The following is a 24,677-nucleotide window of genomic DNA, read 5'->3' as shown; positions in this document are numbered from 1 at the left end:
GGTACAGTGCCCACCTGGTCAGCACAAGGTCCTGAGTTCAATTCCCAGCACCTAAAAAAAACCTTTCGATATTTTGCATTGAAGTCTGCCTATGTTCTGTGCAAAGTCAAAGTGGAATATCCTGAAATTGCTAAAATAGCACCAAAATGCCTGCCTCCATTTCCAACAACCTATCATGTGATGCAGCAGGGCTTCCTGAAAAGACAGCAAACTATGTGAGCTTCCACACTGAACATTACACTTCGGGGCGGGGGGCACTGTCTCCCCTCAGTTCCAGATAGGATCTTCTAATTGCCGGAAATCAAGCTTGTAGCTCCCACTGATTCTGGGCGAGCTGTAAATTATTTCAGTATATATTACAATGTAGTCATTGAAATAAAAGGCACAATAAATGCAATGTGCTGAATCACTCCCAATCCAGCCCCCTCTCACCAGTCTGTGCAAAAATCATCTTCCACAGACTGGTCCCTGGTGCTAGAAAGGTTCAGGATCACTGCTGTAAGCCATACTCAGCCTCACTGTGTAGCTCCAGGGGAATTTGAATTTAAGATTCCCCTGCCTCTGCCTCCCAAGTGCTGGAATTACAGTTTTATACTACTGTGCCTGGCTTGAAAGTATATTTATTTTTGCATCATTCCTCCCCAACCCCTGCTTTTTTTGTCCTTCCTCTAAATTTAGCACCTAGATCTGCTGGCCATTTTTAGTTTGGGCTACCTAGAGAATCTATCCCCTTGGAAATGCCCTATTCTTGGCTTTCTCTGCTCCATGATTTGCCTATCATTCCTGCTTGATCAGCTGCATTAATGGCTGGAAAAAGCTCAGTGAGTTTTTGTCCCAGCTACTTATTGTTCATTGTGGAGTGTCCCATTGTCCACAGGATCGAGTTCATAGTAAGAATCACCGGTAACACATGGAGACCAGTGTAGGAGGAAACCAGGTGCAGATGGAAGGTGAAGAGCCTGCCATTCACAATAACAGGCACTTAAATAATGAAGTAGGGACTAAATAATTCATAGAGTGTGGGCAGGCACTGTCCTCGAATTCTATATCATCTCATTCAGTATTAATAATGAACATTTCATGTGTGTTTTTCTGATACTTAAACTGATGAGGATAATCCTGAAGCAAGTGAGCATGGCTGCATGCCAATAAAACTTTATTTACACAACAGGCAGAGGGGGTTTGCACATTTCCCACAGAGCCTGAAGCTTATCCAGCTTATCCCACAGCGATCTCAGAGATCTCAGAGTGTGGGGCCAGTGAACCAGAAACTCAGGGGGTTAACACCTAGTTGTGTTAAAAGGGCTGTGTGACATGCAGCAGAAGGTGTTGGCAGATCAGTAAGTTACTCAGCCTTCATTCCTCCCTAAGGACATTCCCGGAGTGGCCCAGAGCACCAAGTTGGGTTTCTTAGGGATCTTGCACCATAGTGTGCATATTTTTAAAGGCTGAGTAATATTCCACAGCATGTATGCACACTTACATAGACACACATACATGGACATGCACACACACACACCTCCCTCCTTGGTCCCCTTCCTCTTGTGTTAGTCTCCCTTCTAGTTTAATGTCATCTTCCAGCCCCCAAATTGCACCTATCAGGTGGCCCTTGTTTTTCTGAATCTAGCTCACTTTTCTTAACAGGATCTCCAGTTTGATCCACTTCCCCACAAGTGACCTCAGTTTGCTTTTCTTCATGGCTGAAGAATACTCCATCATGTATAGAAACCACATTTTTTTGCTCACCCACCAATCATCATTTGGGTAGTTTATTTTGGGGGCCATAAACACTGCTACAGTAAACATGGGACACATGTGACTGTGCCAGGTGGGGAATTTGCTCCCTTTAAATAGCTGCCTGGAAGTTGAGGCTGGGTCATGTAGGTCGTTCTTATTTCTTTAGGAGTTCTGTACTGCTCTCCATAAATGGCTCTATCAGACGCCATTCCTAACAGCACAATAGGCTTCCCATTTCTCCAAACCCCGCCCACATTTATCTCTTGTCTGTGTCATTTCATTGTTTTTTTTAAGACATGGACCAGGCTAAAATTGAATTCCTAGACTCAAGCTGAACTCAAGCAATCCTCCTGCCTCAGCCTCTGGAGTAGTTGTAACTATAAGCATAAACCACTGACTGGCCTTTGTGTTTTTGATAATAGGTATTCTTATGAGGTGAAATCTCACAGTGTTTTGGATTTTTTACTGTACTGGGGATTGAACCTAGGGCCTTGGCACTGAGCAACATCTCTTAAATTTTTTTTTTTTTTTCAATATGAGACAGGGTCTCACTAAGTCATTAAATTGCCCAGCTGAGCTAGAACTCCTGTTTCAGCTCCTAAATTGCTGGGATTATAGGCCTGCACCATTATGCCCAGCTGCTCATTTTTACTTCAGGTTCTGAGGCTGAGGCAAGAGGATCACCATGCATTAGAGGCCGGCATGAACTACAGAGTAAGACTCTGCCTCAAAAAAAAAAAAAAAAAAAAAATCACTTGTTTTTTTGCTATGGTAATGAGTTGTAAGAGTTCTTGGTAAATTATGAATCTTAACCTCTTATCCAACATATGGCTTGCAAAAATTTTCCCTATGCACAGAACCCTTAGGCTCTGTTTGCTAAGAAACCTGGGCCTAGACACTGCCTTTCCAGTCAAAAGTTTAGTGCCGTAGCTCCAGGCCTCTTTGGGATCACTGAGACCAAGAGCAACATGACCTCTCCATTGAGCTCGATGGGAATTTATTGAGTTACTATATGCAAGGAGGCTTAGCAAAGCTAAAGGGACGGTCTGTGTCCAATACATAAGGGACTGTTATAGACCTCAATAAAGAAGACATGAAGAATAAAGGCACTGCTGACATCAAACAAACCAGTCACTAGCCAGGTACAGTGGCATGTCTGTAATACCAGCACTCCAGGAGGCCGACACAGGAAGATCCTCAACTTCAGCCCAGCTTGTGTAACGCAACAAGATTCTTATTTCTTTTTTTTTTTTTTTTTTTATTTAAGAGGAAAAAGAGAAAAACACAAAACAGAACAAAGCAGTGTAAGGTTACACATAATACATAACTACAAAAAAAAAACATAACAGTAAGAAATCACCTGTTAATAGATTACATAATATCATCTTGGAAATAGTTGCTCAAATCACAGTATCAAAGAATACAAAGTAGACATTCAAACGGAGAGACTGCAAACAGCTGTGTTCAATGATCCAAAAACATTAATATAGTCAGCTATTTAACATCCCTAAACACACTTGTTGTTATATCCGTTAGAGCTCTTTTTTTTTTCCCCTCCCTCTCTTTTTTATAACAAAATTTATACATTTTGGATTTTATTACTCCTCAGTTCTCATTACTCTCTTGGGGGGGAGAGAATAAAGTCAAATATGGCAAAACAAAGCTGTAAGTCCAAACCAAGGATAGACATAGCACATGATGTAGAACAGAGTACAAGGTCATCAACAATGGTTATCAACATTGTCTCTTGTTTCCTTAAAAGGAATTGTCCATCTCATTAGATATTATAAAGCCGGACAAAACAGTGGAGAACAAGACCAATAAAACTTAGGCATTGTGAACATTACAGGACTTCCAAAGGAGACAATAGTCAAACCAGAATGGGCATCTTTGTGAATCTTATTGCCTTCAAATTAGTTGCCTATACCTTCAAACTTGCTACTATCGCACAGAATGGAACAGAGTCTAATCAGTCAAAACAAGATCTTGGGAGTATTACAGGACTTCAAAACAAGTTAATAGGAGATCAAAAAGAGTTACTACTATATATCCTAATTTTTTAAGTTTTTCCCTTAATTAAAATAAACATAAGAAAGATTCTTATTTCAAAATAAAAAAGAAGGCTGCGGATGTAGCTTAGTGTAAAGGCCCCGGGTCCAATCGTAGTCCTGCCAAAAAGAAAAGAAATATAGACTGGAGTAGAAAGACACAAGGATTGAATATGGTTTAGAATTATATCCTAGCTCATGTAGTAGTATGTATCTATACTCCTTGCCAAATAGGATAGTGAGGCAGGAAGATTCCTGGAGCCCAGGAGTCTGAGACCACAGCAAGACTTCTGCCTCAAAACAAAACTAAAAAAATGTGTATAAAAAATATGAAGTCACTGAAAATGACATCTGGCCTCAGTTGAGAACAGCATGTACTTGTTGGATTTCATGTGCACAGCCTTGTGAATCTTCCAAAAAGGCAGATCCCGTTTAGAATGTCTGGGGTGTCTGGGACGAGAGTCTGCATTTCTACCGAGCTTCTGAGCTTCTGGGAGATGTGCAGGCTTTCTTTGAGGAGCAAAGCCCTGGGGTTTGCATCTTCCATGAAGAGCAAAGGGAAGCTCAGGGTCCTGTATGAATCTGGAGAGAGCTGCGGTGAAAAATCCCGCAGAAACATGGGCACTCTCCCAATGCAGGGAGCGCAAGATGCAAGGGTGAGCAGTGGCCAACAAACAGCACCCTTCCTCTGGATCTAGAAGGCCCAGGAGTGACACAGGAGGTATCACTGAGGGACAAATGACAGGATGCTACAAATGGAAGAGGGAGACAACAGACAAAGACTAGGGAAGACAGACAAGTTAATTTTGTGTTGAGAAACATGCTAACAGGGGCTGGGGATTTAGCTCAGTAGCTTAATAGTGCCTGCCTGGCAAGTGCAAGGTCATGAGTTCAACCCCCAGTGACCACCCCCCCCCCCCAACAAAAAAGGACCTTGCTGAACATGCTGAAAAACATGTTAACAATTTTCTGAGTCTGAAAGAACTTTTACCTCAACTTTTTTTTTTTTTTTAAATCAATACCAGGGATCAAACTCACAATCACACGCTGGCACTGAGCTAAATCCTAAAGAGAGTGAATAGTATAGGGCCACTATTTTTGGTTTTTCTTTTTCTTTCTTTCTTTTTTTTTTTTTTTTGTACCAGGGATAGAACTCATGACCTCTTGCTTGCCAGACAGGCACTTATGCTGCTGAGCTAAATCCCCAGTCCCTGGAGCTTTTTTTTTTTTTTTTTGAAAATTGATTAATTTCATGAGACAGGTTCTCACTATGTAGTTCAGGCTGGCCTTGGACTCTCAGCAATTCTCCTGCCTCAGCCTCCTGAGTGCCAGACTACAGGCATGTGCCACCATGCCTGGCTCAATCTGGAGCTTTTTAATGAGACCATGACCTCGCACAAGCCAGGCAAGTGTTCTAACTACTGAGCTCCATCCATTGCCCTGGTCTGAATGAAAGAGGGGGCTAGCCTTGTGTGGAACTCCCTGGGAGCAGCTCATGGCTCTCAGTGGAAAACTCTGGTTGCTAACAATCGCTGCCCACCACACACCATTTTATTTATGATTATTTTTCTTCATATACCATCTTAAAGGCCTTCTTGCTGCAAGTCAGCCAGTGGGTTGCTGACCAAGAGAAGGCAGGCCTGTACAGGGTTCGCCTCACAGTGACTGGATTTTTTATTCAAAGCTCCATTTGCTGGACCACATCCATTCTATAAAGAAAGCAGCATTGATGACTGCCCAGAGACGGAAGTGTACCAACACTTCCATCTCGCTCAAAAATGGAAACTGGCATCTGTGGGCAAATAAACACCAAGTGAAAAGAAAAGGAAACCAAGAGTATTTCAAAAGCTTGTGATACTGATTATCTAGCGCAATTAGCTGAAACATTTAAGGATTGAGAGACAGAAAAGACCATAAGCAAGAACTACTAAGAGTACTTCAATGTTAATGACAAGTCAGGGGCTTTATATGTGAACCATTTTTTCTCCCAAATCCATTTTATTTCAAAGAGAGAGAGAGAAAAAAAACCAATTTCAAATCATGTCAATCATGGGGCAACAATGGTACATTTTCTTTCTTGGGTGCACACAAAAACACAATTCTATATCCCTTTATGGTAAAAAAAAATTCTGCTCCCACTTGCAAATCTGGAGACATTTCTCTATCATGTTTCATAACCAGAAACCGATCACCAAAGCTTTCTCAGCTTACTTCTTTTTTTTTTTTTTTTTTATTTATTTATTTTTTTTTTTCTCTCAGCTTACTTCTTATTCTTCATGCTGGACTTTCAGGTTCCAAAGGAGAAAACGTTTGTTTGTTTGTTTTAAATGAAGAATTCTAACACTCAGAAAGGCATGTCATGATTTTGGGACCTGGTGCCCATTTCCATATTTCGAGTACACTTCTCTTAAGTGCAGTTTTGAGAGCATGACATGTGCACCTTTTGTTCAAATATGCACACAAAATTAACTCTTCATAGAACTGTAGAAGAAGATAATACACGCTGACAGCCAGCCTGGGCTCAGGAAAAGGCCGAATGAGGGACTCAACTTATAAATAAATAGAAGATAGATAACAGTGAGTAGGGAGGTGGGCCTTTTCCTGTGGAAGGGGGCTCAAGAGGGGTGAGGGAAAGGGAATGCAGACCTGTTATTTCTGGGTACCTTCCTCCCACCCCAGGAATGTAAACCTTACAGCCAACATGGACTCATAAAAAAAGGCTTGTGCATTTTTTTTTTTTAACCAGTACCAGGGATTGAACTCAGGACCATGCACTTGCAAGGCAGGCGCTTATGCTGCTGAGCTAAATCCCCAGCCCCAAGGCTAGTGCATTTAAAATCGTGAACGATGGAAATGATTTATTTAATCAAATGTCAGTTGAGGCCGGGAATCTAACTCAGTGCCTGCCTAGCAAGCATGAGGTCGTGAGTTCGATTCCTAGCATCAAAAAAAAAAAAGAAAAGAAAAGAAAAGAAAAGAAAAAAAGGCTGGGGAGCATAGCCCAGTGGTAGAGCATGTGCCAACATACGTGCTAGGCCCTGGTTTCTATCCCCTGTACCCCACACACACAAAGCCAAGAACCCCATTTCCATCTGAAGTGATATCCTGGAGGTTTTAGTTGTGGATGTTTTGAGTGAGGGATTCACTATGCCCAAGCCCAAGGTCCCTGGGGCTACTCTTCAGAGGCACCTGGATGGAGACAATAGAGCAGGCTGCTAATCACTGTTTTGTCTGCTTCTGGGGAGGGGTGGCTGTGTCCCAGAGAGAGGATAGGACACTCGGTTCATCACCTGGCCACCTTCAGTAGGACACAGTGTCTCAGGTCACCCAAGTGGTGGAGTTTAAGTCAAAGGCAGGCAGGTCAGTCGCAAGCACTACCTCCCGTCACCAGGGGGTGCTGCAAACGGCCAACTTGAGGACACACCAGGTGCACTTTGGAGAGGCCCAGGTGGTCACAGGTGGCCAGATATGATGCCTTGCAGCTTGCGGCTGTTTTCAAGCATGTGTGTGTCTGTGTGTGTGTGTGGGGGGGGTTTGTGTGATTACAATGTACCCACATGTATCACATGACATGTTTCGAAATTTGTTCAGTTTTTATCTAAGGTTTCTTTTTCTAGCACATCATACTAACGCAGTATAATGAGGTGAGGTGACTGTTATTCTGGGAGGATTATGTTCTATGCAGTCCTCTTCCACACAGACCTGTAAGAGCAGACCTCTATTGTCTTATTTCTTTTTCTTTTTTTGTACTGGGGTCAAACTCATGACTGACTGTACACTTGCAAGGCAGGTGCTTATGCTCCTGAGCTAAAGTCTGGCTCAAAGCAGACCTCTAATGCAAAGGACACACAATATACTCATTAGCCACAGGCCTTGGCTGCTTTACTCTTGGTGCTTGTTAATGAATCCAAGGACCCCACAGTGCTAAGCACATGCTTTAGACCCCCACCCTGATTTGGGCTACTTCTCCAGTGTTGGGGAAGATGTGGGTTGAACTAGGATCTTGCTCATGCTAGGCAAGCTCTCTACCACTGAGTTATATCCCCAGCCCTGCTATAATTTTAGTTTGAGACCGGGTCTCGCAAAGTTGCACTTGCTATCCTCCTGCCTCTGCCTCCCAAGCAGTTGGGACAGCTTGGCACAGGCCACCAAGTGCACTGACTTTAGCTAATGTTGAAATAACTGTCACTCAAGTGGCCACGAGCAAGGAATAGGAAACCCACATGAACCTCAAGGCGTGGGCTTGTGGTTAGAGCTGGTGTATGGCAGAGCTAATGTGTGGGATACAGGTGGTTACACCCGAGCAGGCCCAGTGGCTTACACAGAATGGTAGTCTCCTGAGTCTGCCCTTGATTGAACACACTATCATGAGTAGAGCTTAAGACCCCAACACCCTGTCACAGAGTTCAGAAAACATCCCCATAGAGAACCAGCTGGTGGCTGGATGTGGTGGCATACAGCTGTAACCTCAACACTTGGGAGGCTGAGGCAGGAGGATCACCACGAGCAGGAGGCCTAGGCTACACAGTGAAACCCTGTCTCAACCTGCTCCGCCCCACAAAATAAGGATCATGGTGGTATGTATTTCAGCCCTGTGTGTCATACAGTGGCTCTGCTGTAATTACCCAGCTCTGGCCATAGATGGAGCCCAAAGTGGTCCCAGTGCCACAACAAAAGAACAAGGGAAAAAGTATAGACAGGAACTGTCCCAGAGCAGAGACAGGACAACTAAATGCAATGTGGAATCCTGGATGGGAACCTTGGATAGAAACAGTACATTTGTGTGCAAATTGCAGAAATTCAAGTAAAGTCAAGGTTAGTTAACAGCAACAGTAATTACTTAAGTTTTCTGGTTTTGCTTGTTTGTTTTTGGTACTGAGGAACTGAGGAGGGCTTTGTGTGTGTGTTAGGCAAATGCTCTATCACTGAGCTGCTACACTCCAGGTTTTTTATTCTTTTTTATTTTGAGACGGGACCTCAGTCTGGCTTTTAACTTTCCACCCTCCTGTCTCAGCTTCCCTAGTTGCTGGGATCATACGCATTCAGTATCATGTGGCACTGATTTCTTAGTCTTGACAAAAATACCTCAGTAATGAGTTGTTTATCAAAGAACCACACTTAACATTCAGAGAAAGTGGGTAAAAGGGATCTCCTCTGAGCTATCTTCCCTAAATAAAAATTTACTTCTAATAAAATGTAAACCACATATTATTTCCTGTGGGCCTTCCATCTGTGTAATTATAGAAAGGTAAAGAATGAGCACAATCAGTCAGCTTGTTAGGACCCTCCTTTGTCTGCCTGGGAGGAATCTGTACAGGGAGGGAGACATTCTACTGCCCTTTGAACCGTGGCTCTCCACTACTTACTTCCTCAGACTTCTGCTTGTCAGATATTTCTACATTCCTTGAAGTTCAGAAAAACAGATCCGATTGAAACAAGTACTTTGGCCAGCAGCCAGTGAAGGAATTTCGCACAAAAGCAGTCCTCCAAAACATCCAAGCAGCAGTGGCCTCAGGTTCCATCCTCACGCTGTTCCACGCAGCACCTGGATTGTTTCAACACTAAGGATGTGAAGACTCCTATGTGTGTGTGTGCACACACATGAGTGCACACATGCACATGCAAGCCAATGAACCCCAGTCATTTCAGGGTGCCCTTAAATAGGACAAAGTGATTAGATGCAATGGGGTAAGCTAGAAATGGTGGCCCATGACTGCAATCCCAGCACTCGGGAGGCAGAAGTAGGAAGACTGCCATGAGTTCAAGGCCAGCCTGGGCTACATGGCAAGACCCTGTCTCACGCCCCTCCTTACAAAAGGGTGGATTCTAGGACATTAGGGGAAAATTGAGGAAATCCAGATAAAGTGGGAGCTCTTATTAATAATCACACATTCGTGTTGATCTGTTGTGACCACTGTGCACAGCACCAGACTGAGAACTTGGTGCACTGTTAGCTCAGTTCCTCTGCACATTTTAACCTGTTCTGGCTTGGTTTTGTAGGGCTGTTGATGAAAACTGTGAGGCTGAAAGCAGCATGCATTTCTTCTCTCCTGTTCTAGGGCCCAGAGGTGCAAGGTCAGGAAAGGAAGGCTGTGCAACTACAGAAGTGGGGACTGGGTCAGGCAAGATGGCACATGCCTGTAATCCCAGCACTCAGGCAGCTGAGGCAGGAGGATTGCTCTGAGTTCAAGGTCAGCCAGGGCTACAAAGTGAGCTCAAGGCTAGACTTAACTACATAATGAGACCCTGTCTCAAAACAAAACAGAACAAATAAAAAAGATTCCACTTGGGCTGAGGGTTTAGCTCAGCAGCTCAAATGCTTGCCTGGTAAGTGTAAGGTTGTGAGTTCAATCCCTGGTACAAAAAAAAAAAAAAAAAGATTTTACTGATGGCTTTACTCATTCTTTTTCCCCTTCTTGCTACTTTCATTTTTTCCCTACAGACACTTTTGTAGTTCAGTCATTTAGCACTTAATTCTAACATGTTTTTTCTGTGGGCTTTCATTCATATTTTCGCTCTTGGTCAGAGCTAATGTTACATATTCCCTGCATCCTTTACATTCCTTGGCAAGCCTGCCTCATGCTTGGCTAAGGAAGAAGCGCCTGAGAAATCTCTGCTCACTGGCTATGTTATTTTATTTTATTTTATTTTGTATTTTTACCGGTACCAGGGATCAAACTCATGACCACACGCTTGCAAGGCAGGCGCTTATGCCGCTGAGCTAAATCCCCAGCCCCGGCTATGTTATTTTTAAAAAAAATAATGTATTTTTGAGTTGGGGATTGAACCGAGGACCTCCTGTCTGCTAAGTGCACACAATACTGTGAGCTAAGTCTCATGCTGAAGTCAATGACTTTTTTCTAACACTGTATGTTAAAATATGCATGTGTTAGCTGGGTGTGGTGGCACAAGCCTGTAATCCCAGCGCTCAGGAGGCTGAGGCAGGAGATATGTTAACAGGTCAGGACAAGCCTGGGTTACAAAGTAAGCTCAAGGCCAGCCTAAACTGTATAGTGAGACACTGTCTCAAAAAGACCCCCCGCCAAAAAAAAAGAGGTACTGTGTAAAAGCACCTCTAACTAAGACTCACCCCCCTCATACACTACTGAACTGAAGAGCTAGGTACTGGTATATTTATATACACATACTAAATGAATTACATGATTTATATTCACTACTTTTTTTTAAATTGGTACTGGGGATCGAACTCATGACCATGTGCTTGCAAGGCAGGCTCTTGTGCCGCTGAACTAAATCCCCAGCCTTTTATGTTCACTACTTATTCAGTTGTTTTAGTTACCAGAAGGGAAAGTTGGTTAGACTCAATTATTTAAAAGGTGTTTCAAAAGCAGCTTTAAAGCCTGTAACCCCAGTACTTGGGAAGCTGAGGCAGGAAGACTGCTTTGAGTTTGAGGCCAGTGACTTCGGCGCTAGCCTGAACTACATAGCAAGACCCTGTGTCAACAAACAAACAAACTCACTCCCTACAACCTCTACTAAAACCCCCAAGGCTTGGTTGCCATGTAATTTACATTTCATACACACATGACTTTTCGAGAGATGGCATCTTATTATGCTGCCTAGGCTTGCTCCCAATTCCTGGGCCAAAATGACCCTCCTGCCTCAGCCCTTCCAGCAGCTGAGGCTTCAGACATATATCCCCACGCTGGCAAACCCGTGACCCTATAAAGAATGCATCCTAAAAGTGGACAAATGGGAACTGCAGCAAGTTTGTGAATCTAATTTTATAAGCTAAGTTGTCCCTCTGCTATACATCAACTTCTGTCCTGCTTGCCAGGAGTCAAGAGCTCTGCCATACTGCCGAGTGCCCCACCCATCACCATTGCAATGACACCACTGGCCAGGGCGGATGCCACGTGGTTTCAGCTACTCTGGGGGCACAAGCAAGAGGTTCAGACATTTGAGGCTGGCCCAGGAAACTTAATGAGACCAGGTGTCAAATAAAAACTAAGAATAAAAAGGCCAGCCTGAACTGCACAGTGAAATCCTATCTTAAAAAAAAAAAAAAAAAAAAAAAAAAAGAGGGCTGGGAAGTAGCTCAGTAGAGCACATGCCTTTCATGCAGCAGGCTGTGAGCTCAATCCCTAGTTACTGAGTTATTCCCTGCTATGGCCCCCAAAGCCTCATGCAATCCTAAGTGAGGCTTTCTCAGAAGTGGCTGAATCTAAAGTGTGTGATTGGTTCATGGTGCAAGGGTGCTGGGATTAATGGTACAAGGTACCCTAACTACAATATAAAAGAGGCACAAAGACGCTGGTAAGGTCCCTTGCTTGATTTTGCCATCCTCTGCTTGCCATGAACTGTTGCGCCTCTGCACTGCTCCTCTGCCAAGCCACCCTGCCAGCCGATTATGGATTGAAACCTCTACAAACTTTGAGCTAAGTAAACTTTCCCCTTTTACATTTAGGCGTCAGGTATTTTGTCTCAGCAATGAGAAAAGTAACTAAGAGCTTCCTACTCAAAAAAAAAAAAAAAAAAAGAAAAGCCAGTGCAAATCTTTGGTTTCTGGGTTTAAAAAAAATTATTATTATTATTTTTGGGACAGTTGTCTTGTTACGTAGTTGAGGATGGCCTCAAACTCATGGCAATCCTCTTGCCTCAGTCTCTCAAGTGGTAAATTCTTGTTTTAAATGGGAACATGTAGAGGTGCTAGTGGTGGGATAGTTTAGCATTATTTTTATTTTTTGGAACTAGGGATGGAACTCAGGCCTGATGCATGCTAAGCATTTGTTTTTACCATCTTGTCTTTGAAAAAATACCACATTAAAAGGTATTCTGAACTAGGCACAGTGGCATATACCTGTGATGCCAGCATTTGGGAGGCTGAGGCAGGAGGCTAGCCTGGACTACACAGGAAGGCCCTGTCTAAAAACAAAACAAAAAAAAAGTTTTCAGGAAAGCTTGACCTATCTACTCTTTTGTAATTTTTTTTTTTTTTTTTTTTTTTTTTTTGTCTTTTTGAGACAGGTCTTTCTATGCAGTTCAGGCCAGCCTTGGGCTCACTTTGTAGCCCAGGACCATGCCTGGCTGCCCATTAGTTTGAAGGTAAAAGTAAAAACCGGAATTATATCATCCAACACTTTATAATGAGTCTAAATCTCTTATTAGAATAAAATGATTTGATCTTTATTTCATGTAGATTAGCTATTGCTGAGTATGGCAGCGCACACCTGTAATCTCAGCACTCTGGGAGGCTGAGGCAAGAGGACTGGAAGTTTGAGCTCAGCCTGGGCAACTTAGAAGACATAGTGAGACACTGCCTCAAAATAAAACATATAAAAAGGTAAGCATGTAGCACTGTGCACAGGCTGTGGGTTCAAGCCCCAGTTAACACAGATTAGCAACTGATAAAATCCCTGAAAGTTAGTTTGCTTTTTCTTACTGATAAACTGACTCGTTGTAGACAAAGCCTAAGCAAAGCTTCTACCAATACACCAATCTTCTTTCTAAGAGAATGCACAGCAGGCTAGCAGGCAGTGCTCCTGGGGTGCAGGGATGTCCAGGGTCACATGCCCTGTAGAGCACCTGGGGTCTCCTAGGCTATGAAGCTGAATGGTAAGAAGTGGGTAGTGACACAGACAAGGCATGCCTTGGCTTTCCAAAAGACTGAGGACAGACAGGGACAAACATATTCTCCCTGTGCTAATCCCCCCAAGTTGTGAGTTTTCTGGAGACAGCCAATACCTCCAGGAGCCTACAATGAACTCAAACAGAGGAGGTGCCTGACAGATAAACTGGGGCAGTTGGTCTCAGGGTGTCCTGTGATGATGTAACAGACATGATACAGAGCATCGGGGTGCAGTGATGGATGTGCTCAACTTCATAGCACCAAGAATATCAATGAAAGTACTTGTAAGTCTAGCCTGGTATGGTGGCACATACCCTGGAATTCCAGCACTCAGGAGGCTGAGGCAGGAAAGACTACTGCCAGTTCGAGGCCAATCTGGGATACATGATGAATTCAAATTAGCCTGACCTACATAGCCAGACCCTGTGTCAAAAACAAATAAAGCCAACCAATTCACCCAGATGTGGTGGACCATGACTATAATTCCGGCACGTTGGAGGCTGAGGCAGGAGGATCACTGCAAGTTCAAGGTCAGCTTAGGCTACACAATGAGTTCAGAGCCAATCTGATCCACATAGTGAGATCTTGTCTCAAAAAACAAAACAGAAATAACAAAAAAGAAAAAGAAAGATGTGTCCTATGTACACTGCACCTTTCTCTCAATGGTGACATTTTATAAAACTACAGAACAAAGCCGCAAGGTGGATATGAGCACTGATACGACCCGACAAGTTTACTCAGTTTCACACACACTCATCTGCGTTTTCAGTTCTGTGCCACTTAATCTGTACCCACGCAAGCAATTTACAGACATACACATTTGGAAGCCAGGAGGTGGCTCATATCTGTAATCCAGGGGCACTCACAGAGGTTGAGGCCAGAGAATCGCGAGTTCGAGTCCCACCTGGGTAACTTAAAAAGGCCCAGGCCATAGTTTAGGGGTAGAGCACTGTCGAGTTCCACCCCAGGTTTGGGGCTGGAGAAGAAGATATCCTTGCAGTTGATTCTGACAGGCACACTCCTGAGTTTCCATTTAAAAAGAAAAACCTTACTTCATTGTAACTAGAGGCACTCTGAAGACCTGAGGCTTGCAAGTTACGTGGGGCAGTACCCTCGACGGTGACGGCTGCCCGTGGGTTTGGACTCTGTTCAGGTGGTTGAATGAGACACAGGACACCAGTCCAGAATGCAGATCCCAGGTGCACCCAGCCTTGTGGGGCCCTGACTCTTGGCCCAGAGCTCTGAGCTTGACCTGGTCATCAGCTCCCTGGAGTGTCACCTGCCAAAGGGCCTGGTCGGTGGACACAGGTGCTCAGTGGTGTCCAGCCACATGAACAGCAACGCAAACAATTTTTGCAAAGTATGCAAAAAACTACTGATTTTCTTTCTCTCCCCATCTTTTGGTGCTGAGTGTTGCAACTGGGGCCTTCACACTCTGTTACCTCCCCAGCTCCTTTTTATTTTCGGTCTTGCTAAGTCCCTAAATTGCACAGGTTGGTTTCGAACTTGAGTTTCCTCTGCCTCAGCCTCCCAGGAAGCTGGGGTTAGAGGAGTGTGACACCACGCCCAGTTTGACGCAGATGTTTCCAATGCAGTTTGGAGTTTTCGGAACCTCAATGCTTTCACCAATTGCAGGCCATCTTTGTTCGGGGTGCAAATGTGAGCCAGGCACGAAGACTTCCTGGCACAGTTCTATAAAAGGGAAGAGCAAGGTCCCAAAGAAAGGCTTGCAGTGCTGTGACAACAGCAAGAGCCAACCAGGTGCCATTTAGGATGCGGGCTGGCGCCAAGACAGGGAATGTGTGGGAGGGTGCGGAGGCCCCTTTAGGAACAGGTTGGGCGTCCCTCCCGGCCGAGGCTTTGAAAGCAGCCCCCGCACCGTGAGCGCTTTGGAACGAGCCGGGTTAGTACAAGTGCGCGCTGACTGCGCTCCGGCCAGCCGTCCACGGCCCCTGGGGTGGGACTAAGGCGGGGGCCCCTCCGGGGAGCTTCCGCCCTCACCTGGCGGCCGCCCGCCTCCGCGGCTGGCGGGGACAAAGGCGAGCGTCCGCGCCCCGCCAGAGGAAGGTGCGGGGGCCTCCTAGTGGCCGCCACCGAGAGCCCGCCCAGCCCCGCGCGGCCCCTTCCGCCACTCACCTGTTGCGCCCGGTCCTCTGGGCGTCGCCACCCTCGCCCTCCCCCGGCCCACAGGTGGCGCCGGTCACGGAGCGCGCGCTCCACGTCCCCAGCTACGCCAATCGGCTCGTCTCTATGCGGCCTCAGCTCGGAGTCGGCGCCGAGTCTTCAGTGCGCGCCGGGCTCCCGCCCCGGGCCCCTAACTTCCACCCCGGCAGGACCCGGAATGGCCCCCGGGTGCGGGCCGCTATCCACCCTGGGCGGCATCCCCGATCTCGCGACTCCGGGTACATGCCGATATCTTCCACCCGGGAGGGACCCCAGATTGCGCGCCCCCGGGTTCAGACCCCTTCCTCCCAGCCTCGGGGAGACCCCTACCCTCCAAGTAGGCCGGAACCCCTGATCGGCCGCCTGCGCCTGGATCCCAGGCTTCCTCTAGACAAGCGGGGTGGTCCTGTCCAGCCCCCGGCCCTCAGCTCTGCCCCCTAATCTCCAGCAGAGGCCGAAGACCAGAGCGCGAACGCTTCTCCCAGGCCCCGCCCCCGCCCCCGCCCCAACTTCTAGCACGGGCCGGAGCCCCCGAGTGCGCCCCGCCCCCGGGCCTGTGGAGTTGCACGCGGTCCCAGCGCACGCGCCCCGCCCCTGCTCCGCGCGGGCCCCGCCCCTCCTCGCCTTCCCTCCCTGCCACCCCCTCCCCGCCGCCCGCGCGCCCTCCTCCCAGCTAGCTCCCGGCGCGGCCGGCTCTCGGCCCCAAAGTTGCAGCGCAAGTTCGCGGGTGGCTGGTGGCTGGTGGCGGGCGGCGGCGGTGCGGGCGCCCAGAGTCTCCCTTGCCGTCGGCTGTCCGGGGCTTGCCGGGCGCATGGGCGCGCGTCGCTGTGGGCCTCGCCATGGAGGTCCTGACGGAGGCCGAGGCGCGGGCGAGCGACGGCGGGCGACTGGTGGAGGTGCAGTTGAGCGGCGGCGCTCCCTGGGGCTTCACCCTGAAGGGCGGCCGAGAGCACGGCGAGCCGCTGGTCATCACCAAGGTGAGGCGGCTGCGCGCCGGGGGCTGCGTTCGCGTAGGGTGCTCCAGCCGTGTTGCTGCGGGAGTCACCTGCGTGGACCTGCGCTCCAGGCCGGCGGAGGTGTGTGGTTCCGGCGCCGCTGGGCGTCCAGTGGCTCTTGTTCCGGGTCCCCTTCCCTTCCCCCTCCGGGAAAGGGCCTGCCTGGGTCCCCTATCACTTCAGCCACGCCGGTGATCCGCACCTGTGGGGCTGCCCTGAAGTGCTGGGAGGGAGACTCCGAGGAGCCAGGGGCTGGATAGAGCGGTCCCCACCTGTGTGGGCCTCGCCAAGGTCCCCGGCTTGGAACCTGCACCCGTTATCGCTAAGGAGAGACCCAGCCGGGCAGCTGCCTCGGATCCGGCTTCTCGATTCCCATCAGCCATCAGTATTTACTGACTTTCTGCTGCCAGCCCTATGTCCTCGTGCACCGGCTACCTGCAGGAACTTAGAGAAACTTTGCGGTAACTGTAGGACTTGGGTTCCCATAATAAGAATTCCTTCTGCGTCTTAACTGCAGTGTCTGTGTGTGTGGGAGGGAGGTTGCTTCTGAACTTGGAATTCTCCAGGCTCAAAACCAAGTTAAGCCTTGAAATTTACCACCGGAGTCTGTAGGAACCTGGAAAAACAAGCCGACCAACCAACCCTTGTGTTTTCTTCTAGTGGAAAGTGACCAGTGGTCAGTTACTTTGGGAAAGGCCGAGCCAGGCCAGTCGGAGGGACAAAGTTCCTTTTAAAATGTAAATGTTCTTGGCTGCTGGAAGCGTTTGAAGGTGACTTGCAGGTTTTTCTGCTTTCCTCCCCCACTACAGGAAGAAATGGAGTGACTCCTAACCCGCCCCGCGGGGAGGCCTTTGGGAAGTGAAATGGCTTTGTTGTTCTAACCCCAGAGATAACCAAGCTTCCCCGCTTCTTTCCCACTCGTGGGACTCTCAGTCCATGTTACAGATAGGACCCAGAGTCTCAGGCCCAGTGCTATACTGCTTACCTATGCCTCAGCCCTTTTCTCTCTTACCTATTTGCAAACTAGAAACTTTGACAGGAGCTTGTTTAGCTGTGCACTAAATTCATACTGAACTCGGGAAGGAGCCTTTGGTAATTACGAATTTAACCGGGTGCAATCCCTTTGAAATATCGGTTTCTTTGAAAGGGCATCAGGCAGCCCTAAAATGGCCAGCAAGGGCATGGTTTGTGTCTTTCGTAAAGCAGCTTAGCCCATATCTTGTAGAGGACAAATTTAAGAGGCCATTTCTGATGGCAACAGTGAGAAAGCCAGCAGGTAAATCACATAATCCTTTAGTGTTTCTTTTTCTTTAACTTTTTTTTTTCTGGTGTAATAGTGGGGATTAAACTCAACACCTTTGCACTGAGTTACATCCTTAGCCCACTTTATGAATTATTAAAAATTGTTTTGATTTCCTGACCAGGTCTCCATAAGCTGCTGTGTAGAGCCCAGGCTGAGCTGGAACTTGTGATCCTCCTGCCTCAGCTTTTCAGAGTGCTGGTATTACAAGTATGCACCACCATATCCTGCTCATTTTTTTTAAAGATACTTATTCAATTCCAAATGTCTTCCTCAGACCATTTGTCTTTATAGCAGGTGAGGTCAGTTGTAAAACATTATTTAACATGAAGTGTCTTGCATTTTGACCTTTCATAGTATAAGACACTTGGAGGTCTCTTTCACTGAGTAGTTTCATGAGAAGTTGAGGGAGGGTCTGCAGAGCCCCTCCTCCTTCCTACCCTGCCCCCTGCATTCTCAGTGTTCTGTGCCTTCTAGAAATTGAAGGGGGGACTGCTCAGACCCAGTGGGCCCTGCTTCATTTATTTGTGGGTCCAATGTGACTGGAATGTTGGGATCTTATTGTTTATGATGGAAGAGATTCGGAACAGAGTAGGGCCTTTGTCTGTTTTCTCCATGTGCATAAACAGCCTCTGTACAGTGTCAGCAGTATTTCTTATGCCTCTTGAAAGGCGCAAGATTGATCATCCATGATGCTTGCCTACAGCCTGACAGCTGGCAACTAGCTGTCCCACAACTTACAAAGGGCGAAAGGAAGTGTGTCCATTGATGACCACTTAAAAAGTGGAAATGGGCCATTTGTGGTGGACCAGGGGAAAAATTCTACAACCAGAATTACATTAATCCAGGACTCCAGTCCTTCCTTCCTGTCGCAGAAGTTGCTGAATAGTTCACTGGAACTCATTAAATAATCATTATTCTAATAGTTTTTTTGCACTTAAGAAAAATAAAAACCTTTGTAATCAGTTACCTATTAGAGTCATCACATATCGCAGGGGATTCATTTTCTGTTTAACAGACTCTGATTTGGGGGAAGCTTGATCCAAAAGGAAAAAAAGCACGTATTCTTTTCATGAGGATATGTGTGAGTCCTTTGAAAGTCTCACGGGAGTGCAGAACTTGTGCAGTGGTGGCCCTGTCTGTAATTCCAGCTAACCAGGAGGCTGAGACAGGAGGATCACAAGCTTGAGGCCAGCCTGGGCAATTTAGCTACTTGGCAAGACCCTGTATCAAAATAAAATTTTTTAGAAAAGGACTGGGGACATAGCACAGCAGCAGAGCACTTGCCTAATATGAGTGTGGCCCCGTGTGCTCAATCCCAAGTACACCAAAAACAACATAAAAATCTGAAAGGGGCTGTGTATGTAACACAGTGGTCATGTAGTTGCCTAGCATGAATGAGGACCTGAGTTTACCCCGCGTCACAAAAAATAAACCAAGAGCGCCGTCAGGCCTAAGCTGGTTCAACCTTGGTGTGGGGTGTTGCCTGTGATGCCAACACACAGAGCAGCCCAGGCTACCCAGGGAGTTTGAGCACCTTGGTGGCACCCGTTAGGTGACATGGCTTTTCAGCCTGGACCCTCGTGATGTTCTGGGCTGAATCATTCTCTGTTGTGGGGCTGTCCTCTGTGTTGTTCCATGCCTGTGGTGCGGGTCTCCAGATGAGACAACCAAAAAGCTCCCCAGACATTGCCTATTGGTAGCCCAGTTATGAATTTGAACCCTTTTGTGAGGTTAATGGTTGGTATTAACCTTTGCTTGTGAAGTGTCTCAGCCGTTACTTATTTCTTCCGGAAGACTGGCTGGTAGCATGGTTAGTTATGAGCCTTGGCATTTCCAGGGTTTGTGTGGAGTGCCATTTTCTTCTGAAGTGTTGGCCCTAAGGAAAGGCTTTATTTGTGTAGTGGAACACAAATAAATACTTGCTTCATCTGCATTTTTGTAGCCAGAGAAAGGAAATAGAAGCTGGGACTCCCCAGTCCTTTGTCTTGAGCTTTGGGAGTGGCTGTGGGCAAGGTCTGCCTCTTCTCTGGGTCTAGTTTGAAGTTACACTCCCTTCCTGGGGGGGAATGTGATGCTTACCCCAGACATCCTGCAAGACCTCTGCTGAAAGATGCAGACTATGCTTGATTCCTGACCACTAGGTGTGCTTAACCTGACTTGCAGTTTGAAGTCCATCTACCAGGGCTGGGGATTTAGCTCAGTGGCATAAGCGCCTGCCTTGCAAGCAGGCAGTCATGTTTGATCCCTGGTACCCATAAAAACGAAAAAGACAAAAAAAAAAAAAAAAAAAAAAAAGAAGTCCATCTACCGTTAGTAAAACATACACTGCAGCCCAGCTTGCAGAGGAAGGCAGGAGTGAGATCTTTCTTCTAAGACTGCGGGTCTTACATTTCTGGGGGGCACATGCAGAGAGATGCAGGGCTGCTTGAACCTGTGGAGGCAGACTGGATAGGATGGTAGCTGTGGTCTTGCCCAGTTTTGCCGCGCTCTCCCCATCAGCTCATTCAGCTGAAAGCCTTAAGAGGGAGGGGGGAGACTGATTTGTAAAATGTCACCTAGTGGCTTGAATTCCAGCAAGGCTGTGGAGGGGTGAGATGGACACTGAGGGTCAGTAGGCCCCCAGCGGCCTCAGGAATGTTTGTTACTGGAGAAGGAATGAAGCCAGCCCCACCCTGTCATCATCATTTCTTAGAGTCCCTGTTAAGAATTTCAGAGCCAAGGAGGAGAGATTGGTTGGGGCCAGGCCTGGCCTGGCCTGTGTCCACCTCCTGTAGCTCCTTTGGGAGCCCATTGCCTTTGGCAGCTGAGCCTTTCAGGGTGTGGAGGGTTGGAACGCCCGTGGCTGCCTCCTTTCTGCTGGGAAGCTGAAGGCAGAATCAGTACTTTTAGGGGGCCACACCCCCCACCCCCAGTGGCGCATTTGCTCAGGTCCAAGAGAGCAAAGGGCGCTGGACCAGGAAGGGCTGAGGGACCCTATGCCCCTCCATCTCCTCCCTCAGTGGTTTGATAAGGGGGCTTCATTTTATGAGGCCCTGGCCTCATCAAGGTCATCCTTAACCTGGGCAAAAATAGCACCCTAGGTTGGCAGGCAGACTGTTGTCCCTGACGTCCTTGTGTTTGCCCCCAAGAGCCAAGTTCTATGTCAGATATCAGTCATGGTTCTGAAAAAGAGGAATCCGTTAAAGAACTGGGGATCTCAACTTGTTTGTGGATTTGGGTCGACTTGTTTATGCTTCAGGGATGTCCCAGTGAGGACTTGGGGCACCCCTGCCTGGGCACCCTGCTGGCTGTGGCCATAGCAGGTCCTCAGGATGATACAAAGGCCAGTCATTCTCTGATGGCAGTGAGAGTGTTTTCTTGACTTATTAGGATGAGTATAATTCTAAAGACTCATTTGTTCTGGGGAATGCATAGTGTGGTTTAAAAACCTGAGGTGAGTTTTGTTTCCTGTGCTGAAAGACCTTTTCAGTTGGGAGACCTGCCTGCCTTGCCAACTGGCTTTCAAATATATCTTTATTACCCTCTTCCAGCCTGCAAATTAACACAACCCTGCTGAATTGTAATCCTTGTTCCTCTGGAGATGTTTTAGGTGTGGCTAGGGAGCTAGGCAGAGTGCCTTCAGTCCCATCCCTGGCCTTGGGGTTCAGCTGGTGGAGGATTCTTCCTCTGAGATGCCCAAGTGCTGGACTCACACCTATAAATCCAGGGGCTCCTACGTCATGAGCAGCTATAAACTGAAGCTCTTCATCATACATCTGTGACGGGCTGAATTTGGTTTTCATGGCTCAGGAATATATCTTAACGTGTCCTAATATTTATCTCTCGAGGGGTGGGGAGAAAAACTGCCTTACCTTGCCAGCAAGCTGATGTAGAATAACAAACACTGTAGTAGTTTTCATCTTGTTTCCTAACTTACCTTTGTATTTCATGGCTAAGCATATTTTTTGGAATGTATTTTGGACTTGTTTCTTTGGCAGAATTGTTTTGTGTCGGTATGCCAATAAGCCTAATTTGTGGCCAAGCTCTTAAGGCAGGGGAAAAAAGCTCTGGGCTGTGTGAAACTCCTCTTTCGAGACGGGCTCAGTGGGAACATACAACAAGTTAATTTTAGGGTGTAGCAGCTGAAAAGACTTTACTTAGGTCTTCTTCTACTTTCAAACACTAGGTAGGAGTGGGCAGCACTCAGCAAAAATCCTACAGGTTTCTGCAAGTCATGGCTTCTGTTGCATAGGCAAACTGGAGACTTGAAACCCACAAGAAGGATTTTGAGAGAGCCCAGCATGGTGTGGTGCTGGGATAGACCATTCCAAAACAAGTCAGGGTTGGAGGGGGGATGTAGCTCAGTAGTAGTGCACTTACCTAGCATACACGTGGTCTTGGTTTGATCCCCAGCTCTGTAAGAATCAAATACTGTCATAATTGAACTAACCTCATATAGCTGATCCTCTAGAGCTAGATGTTCTCAATTGCAAAGATAACCTTTTTTTTTTTCCTCCTGGAGGAGAGCTAGGCTATTTTTTTTTTTTTTTTAAATTTCTGGAGTAATAAATTGCAAGCAGTGATGATTGCTTCTGTTGGGTAGAGATGGAAGGAACAGTGTTCTGGATTGGCTAGGAAGGTTGGATTATCTTTCTTCTGGCCCAAAGTGAGGAAGGTATTTGGATCAAAGGCGAATTGTGAAGATTAAATGAGAACAGGGCAGGGTAGATTATACATCCCTGAAAGGCAGCGTTTTCCCTGATCAACTGAAGGAAGGGAAAATAGTGTTATGTGTCATTTTGCCTGAATTCTATTTTTGTGTTTACCGAAGCGCTCTTGTATAGGGCAAATAATCTTAGCAGTGGTGTTACATACCAGTGACTCTGTCTCGTCCTCCTTTCTTCCTCCCTGAGAGACCTTTGGAGCTTTTTAGCTGATTTTTTGTGGCACTTCTGTCCTTGCCCTTAAATAGCGAATTCGTATTATAGCAGTGACCTTTGTATGTGTGTATGTTCTTCCCGCTGTAGGAGATGAGGATTTTTATCACTCACCTCTGTGTACCACTTTCCTTCCCTGAATACTAGGGCATATCCCCCCCCCCCCCCAATTAACACTTTTAGACTGGGGATATAGCTCAGCAGCACAGTGCCTGCCTGACAAGTAAGAGGTTGTGACTTTGATCCTGCTACCAAAAACAAAACAAAACAACAACAAAAAAAACCCACCAAAATTAACACTTTCATTGAATCAAGTTTCAAAAAAAGTTCACTGTAGAAAAGTAACAAGGGTTTTAAAAGAACTAAAATATATCTTTTTATACAATGTGTGTATATATTAGAGGCAAACTACTTTTGAGTTTTTTCCCAGTTATTTTAAAGAAAGCATAAACATTGTATGGTAGTATGATGTCAGCAAATCCACTCTTCTTTATCCGTCGTTCTATAATTTGGCCCTTTCACAAAATAACGTTAGGGTTCCCATCACTAAATATTAAGAACAAACCTCATTTTGTCTAAAAAGTAGTGAAATAGTGGTTGGTAAACACCAGTTGCACGTTGTTGTTGTTTTCGAGAGTAACAAATGAATCTGTCTCATCGTGCTTTACATTTACACACAGGTAACTGTGTGTAAACGTAGTTCTTAAGATGTAATAGCAACCAGCTATTCCATTTAACCTTCATTCCATTTTAAAAATTCAGTGGCATATAAAATTTTAATAAAGTCAGATAAACACTCCAACTCTATATTGCTTTTGCATTTTTAAAATCGTTAATAGAAATTCTGTATGTAACTCAGCAAATTGCATGCAAAGATGTATATGTAATGTATTAATATGTATACATACAAAAATATGCATGTGTGTCTTTAGCTTTGAATGCATTTCTTTAGGCATCTTATTTATCTGTTGAAATATGTTACCACCTGAAAGTTTGTACTGTAAGTTGCATATTAGCTATTGAGAAACACTGGTTATTGCAAGTTATAAGGCCAAAGGACTTGGAATGTATTTGGCCTACAAATCAGTCAAACAAACAAAATTGAAATGACCAGCCCTTGGGCATATTTCTTCAGCCCCCACACTTCCACTGTAAATTGCACCATAATTTTAGTTAGAAGAGGATTTTTTTTCAACCTTGGTGATGTTGTGAGCCCAAGAATTCTTTGTTGTGAATCCATTCTGTGCAAGGTAGGGTGTTTAGCAGCCTCACTAGTGTCCTAGGCATCCCCTAACCTCCCAGTGTGGCCTCCAAACACATCTCTAGACTTTATGAGACATAGCCATAGCCTGGGAGTCCAAATGGCCCTCTCTGAATGGTTCTGGGTTCATCATACTAAGCATTTACATTATGGTGCCCGGGTTGGGACCTAGGGCTCTGTGCATGATAGGCATGTTTTGTGTGGCTGAGCTAAACTCTTAGTCTTCAAAATTTTTATAGCTTTCATTTAGTCATTTGTCTTTTAAAAAATACTTTTCATTAGTAGGTTTGGTATACATAATCATTACATTCATTGTAGGGTGCTATTGCCATGTACCTAATGCCTTTCATTTCTCTTTTCACCCCCTACCCCTCCCCTCCCTGTTCCTTCCAAATCTTGGTCCTTTTCCCATTTTCAAAAAAAACCCAGTATTTCCATTTTTTCCCATCCCTTTTCACTCTCCCCCTTGTCCCTCCATCTCATTTCCCTTCTCACTTGAAAAAGACCTTTCTACTTCCTATTACCTATCTCTTGTTTTGTTTTATTTATTTTTTGTCTTTTTGAGACACAGTCTTGCCATGCAGTTCAGGCTGGCCTTGGGCTCACTTTGTAGCTAGGCTGGTCTTGAACTTGCTGTGACCCTTCTGCCTCAGCCTCCTGAGTGC

General features: G+C 46.1%; 1 protein-coding gene and 1 long non-coding RNA gene across 3 annotated transcripts in view; one reads left to right on the top strand and one right to left on the bottom strand.

Annotated features, from left to right (window-relative positions):
* Nucleotides 1-14,009: 14,009 nt before the first annotated feature.
* On the bottom strand, nucleotides 14,010-15,856 carry LOC134474606 (uncharacterized). Its single transcript, XR_010045472.1, has 2 exons — nucleotides 15,511-15,856; nucleotides 14,010-15,066 (listed from the first exon to the last, which is right to left on the bottom strand). It is a non-coding gene; the product is annotated as an uncharacterized LOC134474606 (long non-coding RNA).
* A 318-nt stretch (nucleotides 15,857-16,174) lies between these two features.
* Nucleotides 16,175-24,677, top strand: part of Shroom2 (shroom family member 2) — a 152,750-nt gene continuing 144,247 nt past the window's right edge. The window contains exon 1 of one of the 2 annotated variants that reach the window (XM_063243109.1): nucleotides 16,175-16,514. In XM_063243109.1, the coding sequence (XP_063099179.1) occupies nucleotides 16,377-16,514 (138 nt within the window). In that variant the 5' untranslated portion in view covers nucleotides 16,175-16,376. The remainder of the gene's footprint in view (nucleotides 16,515-24,677) is intronic. The other variant, XM_063243108.1, reaches the window with a different exon arrangement.

This window comes from Cavia porcellus, unplaced genomic scaffold (assembly GCF_034190915.1).
Source record: "Cavia porcellus strain 051 isolate PalLab524CR breed Dunkin Hartley unplaced genomic scaffold, mCavPor4.1 scaffold_33, whole genome shotgun sequence".
NCBI lineage: Eukaryota > Metazoa > Chordata > Mammalia > Rodentia > Caviidae > Cavia > Cavia porcellus.
This window is presented reverse-complemented; position numbering and strand designations above follow the sequence as displayed.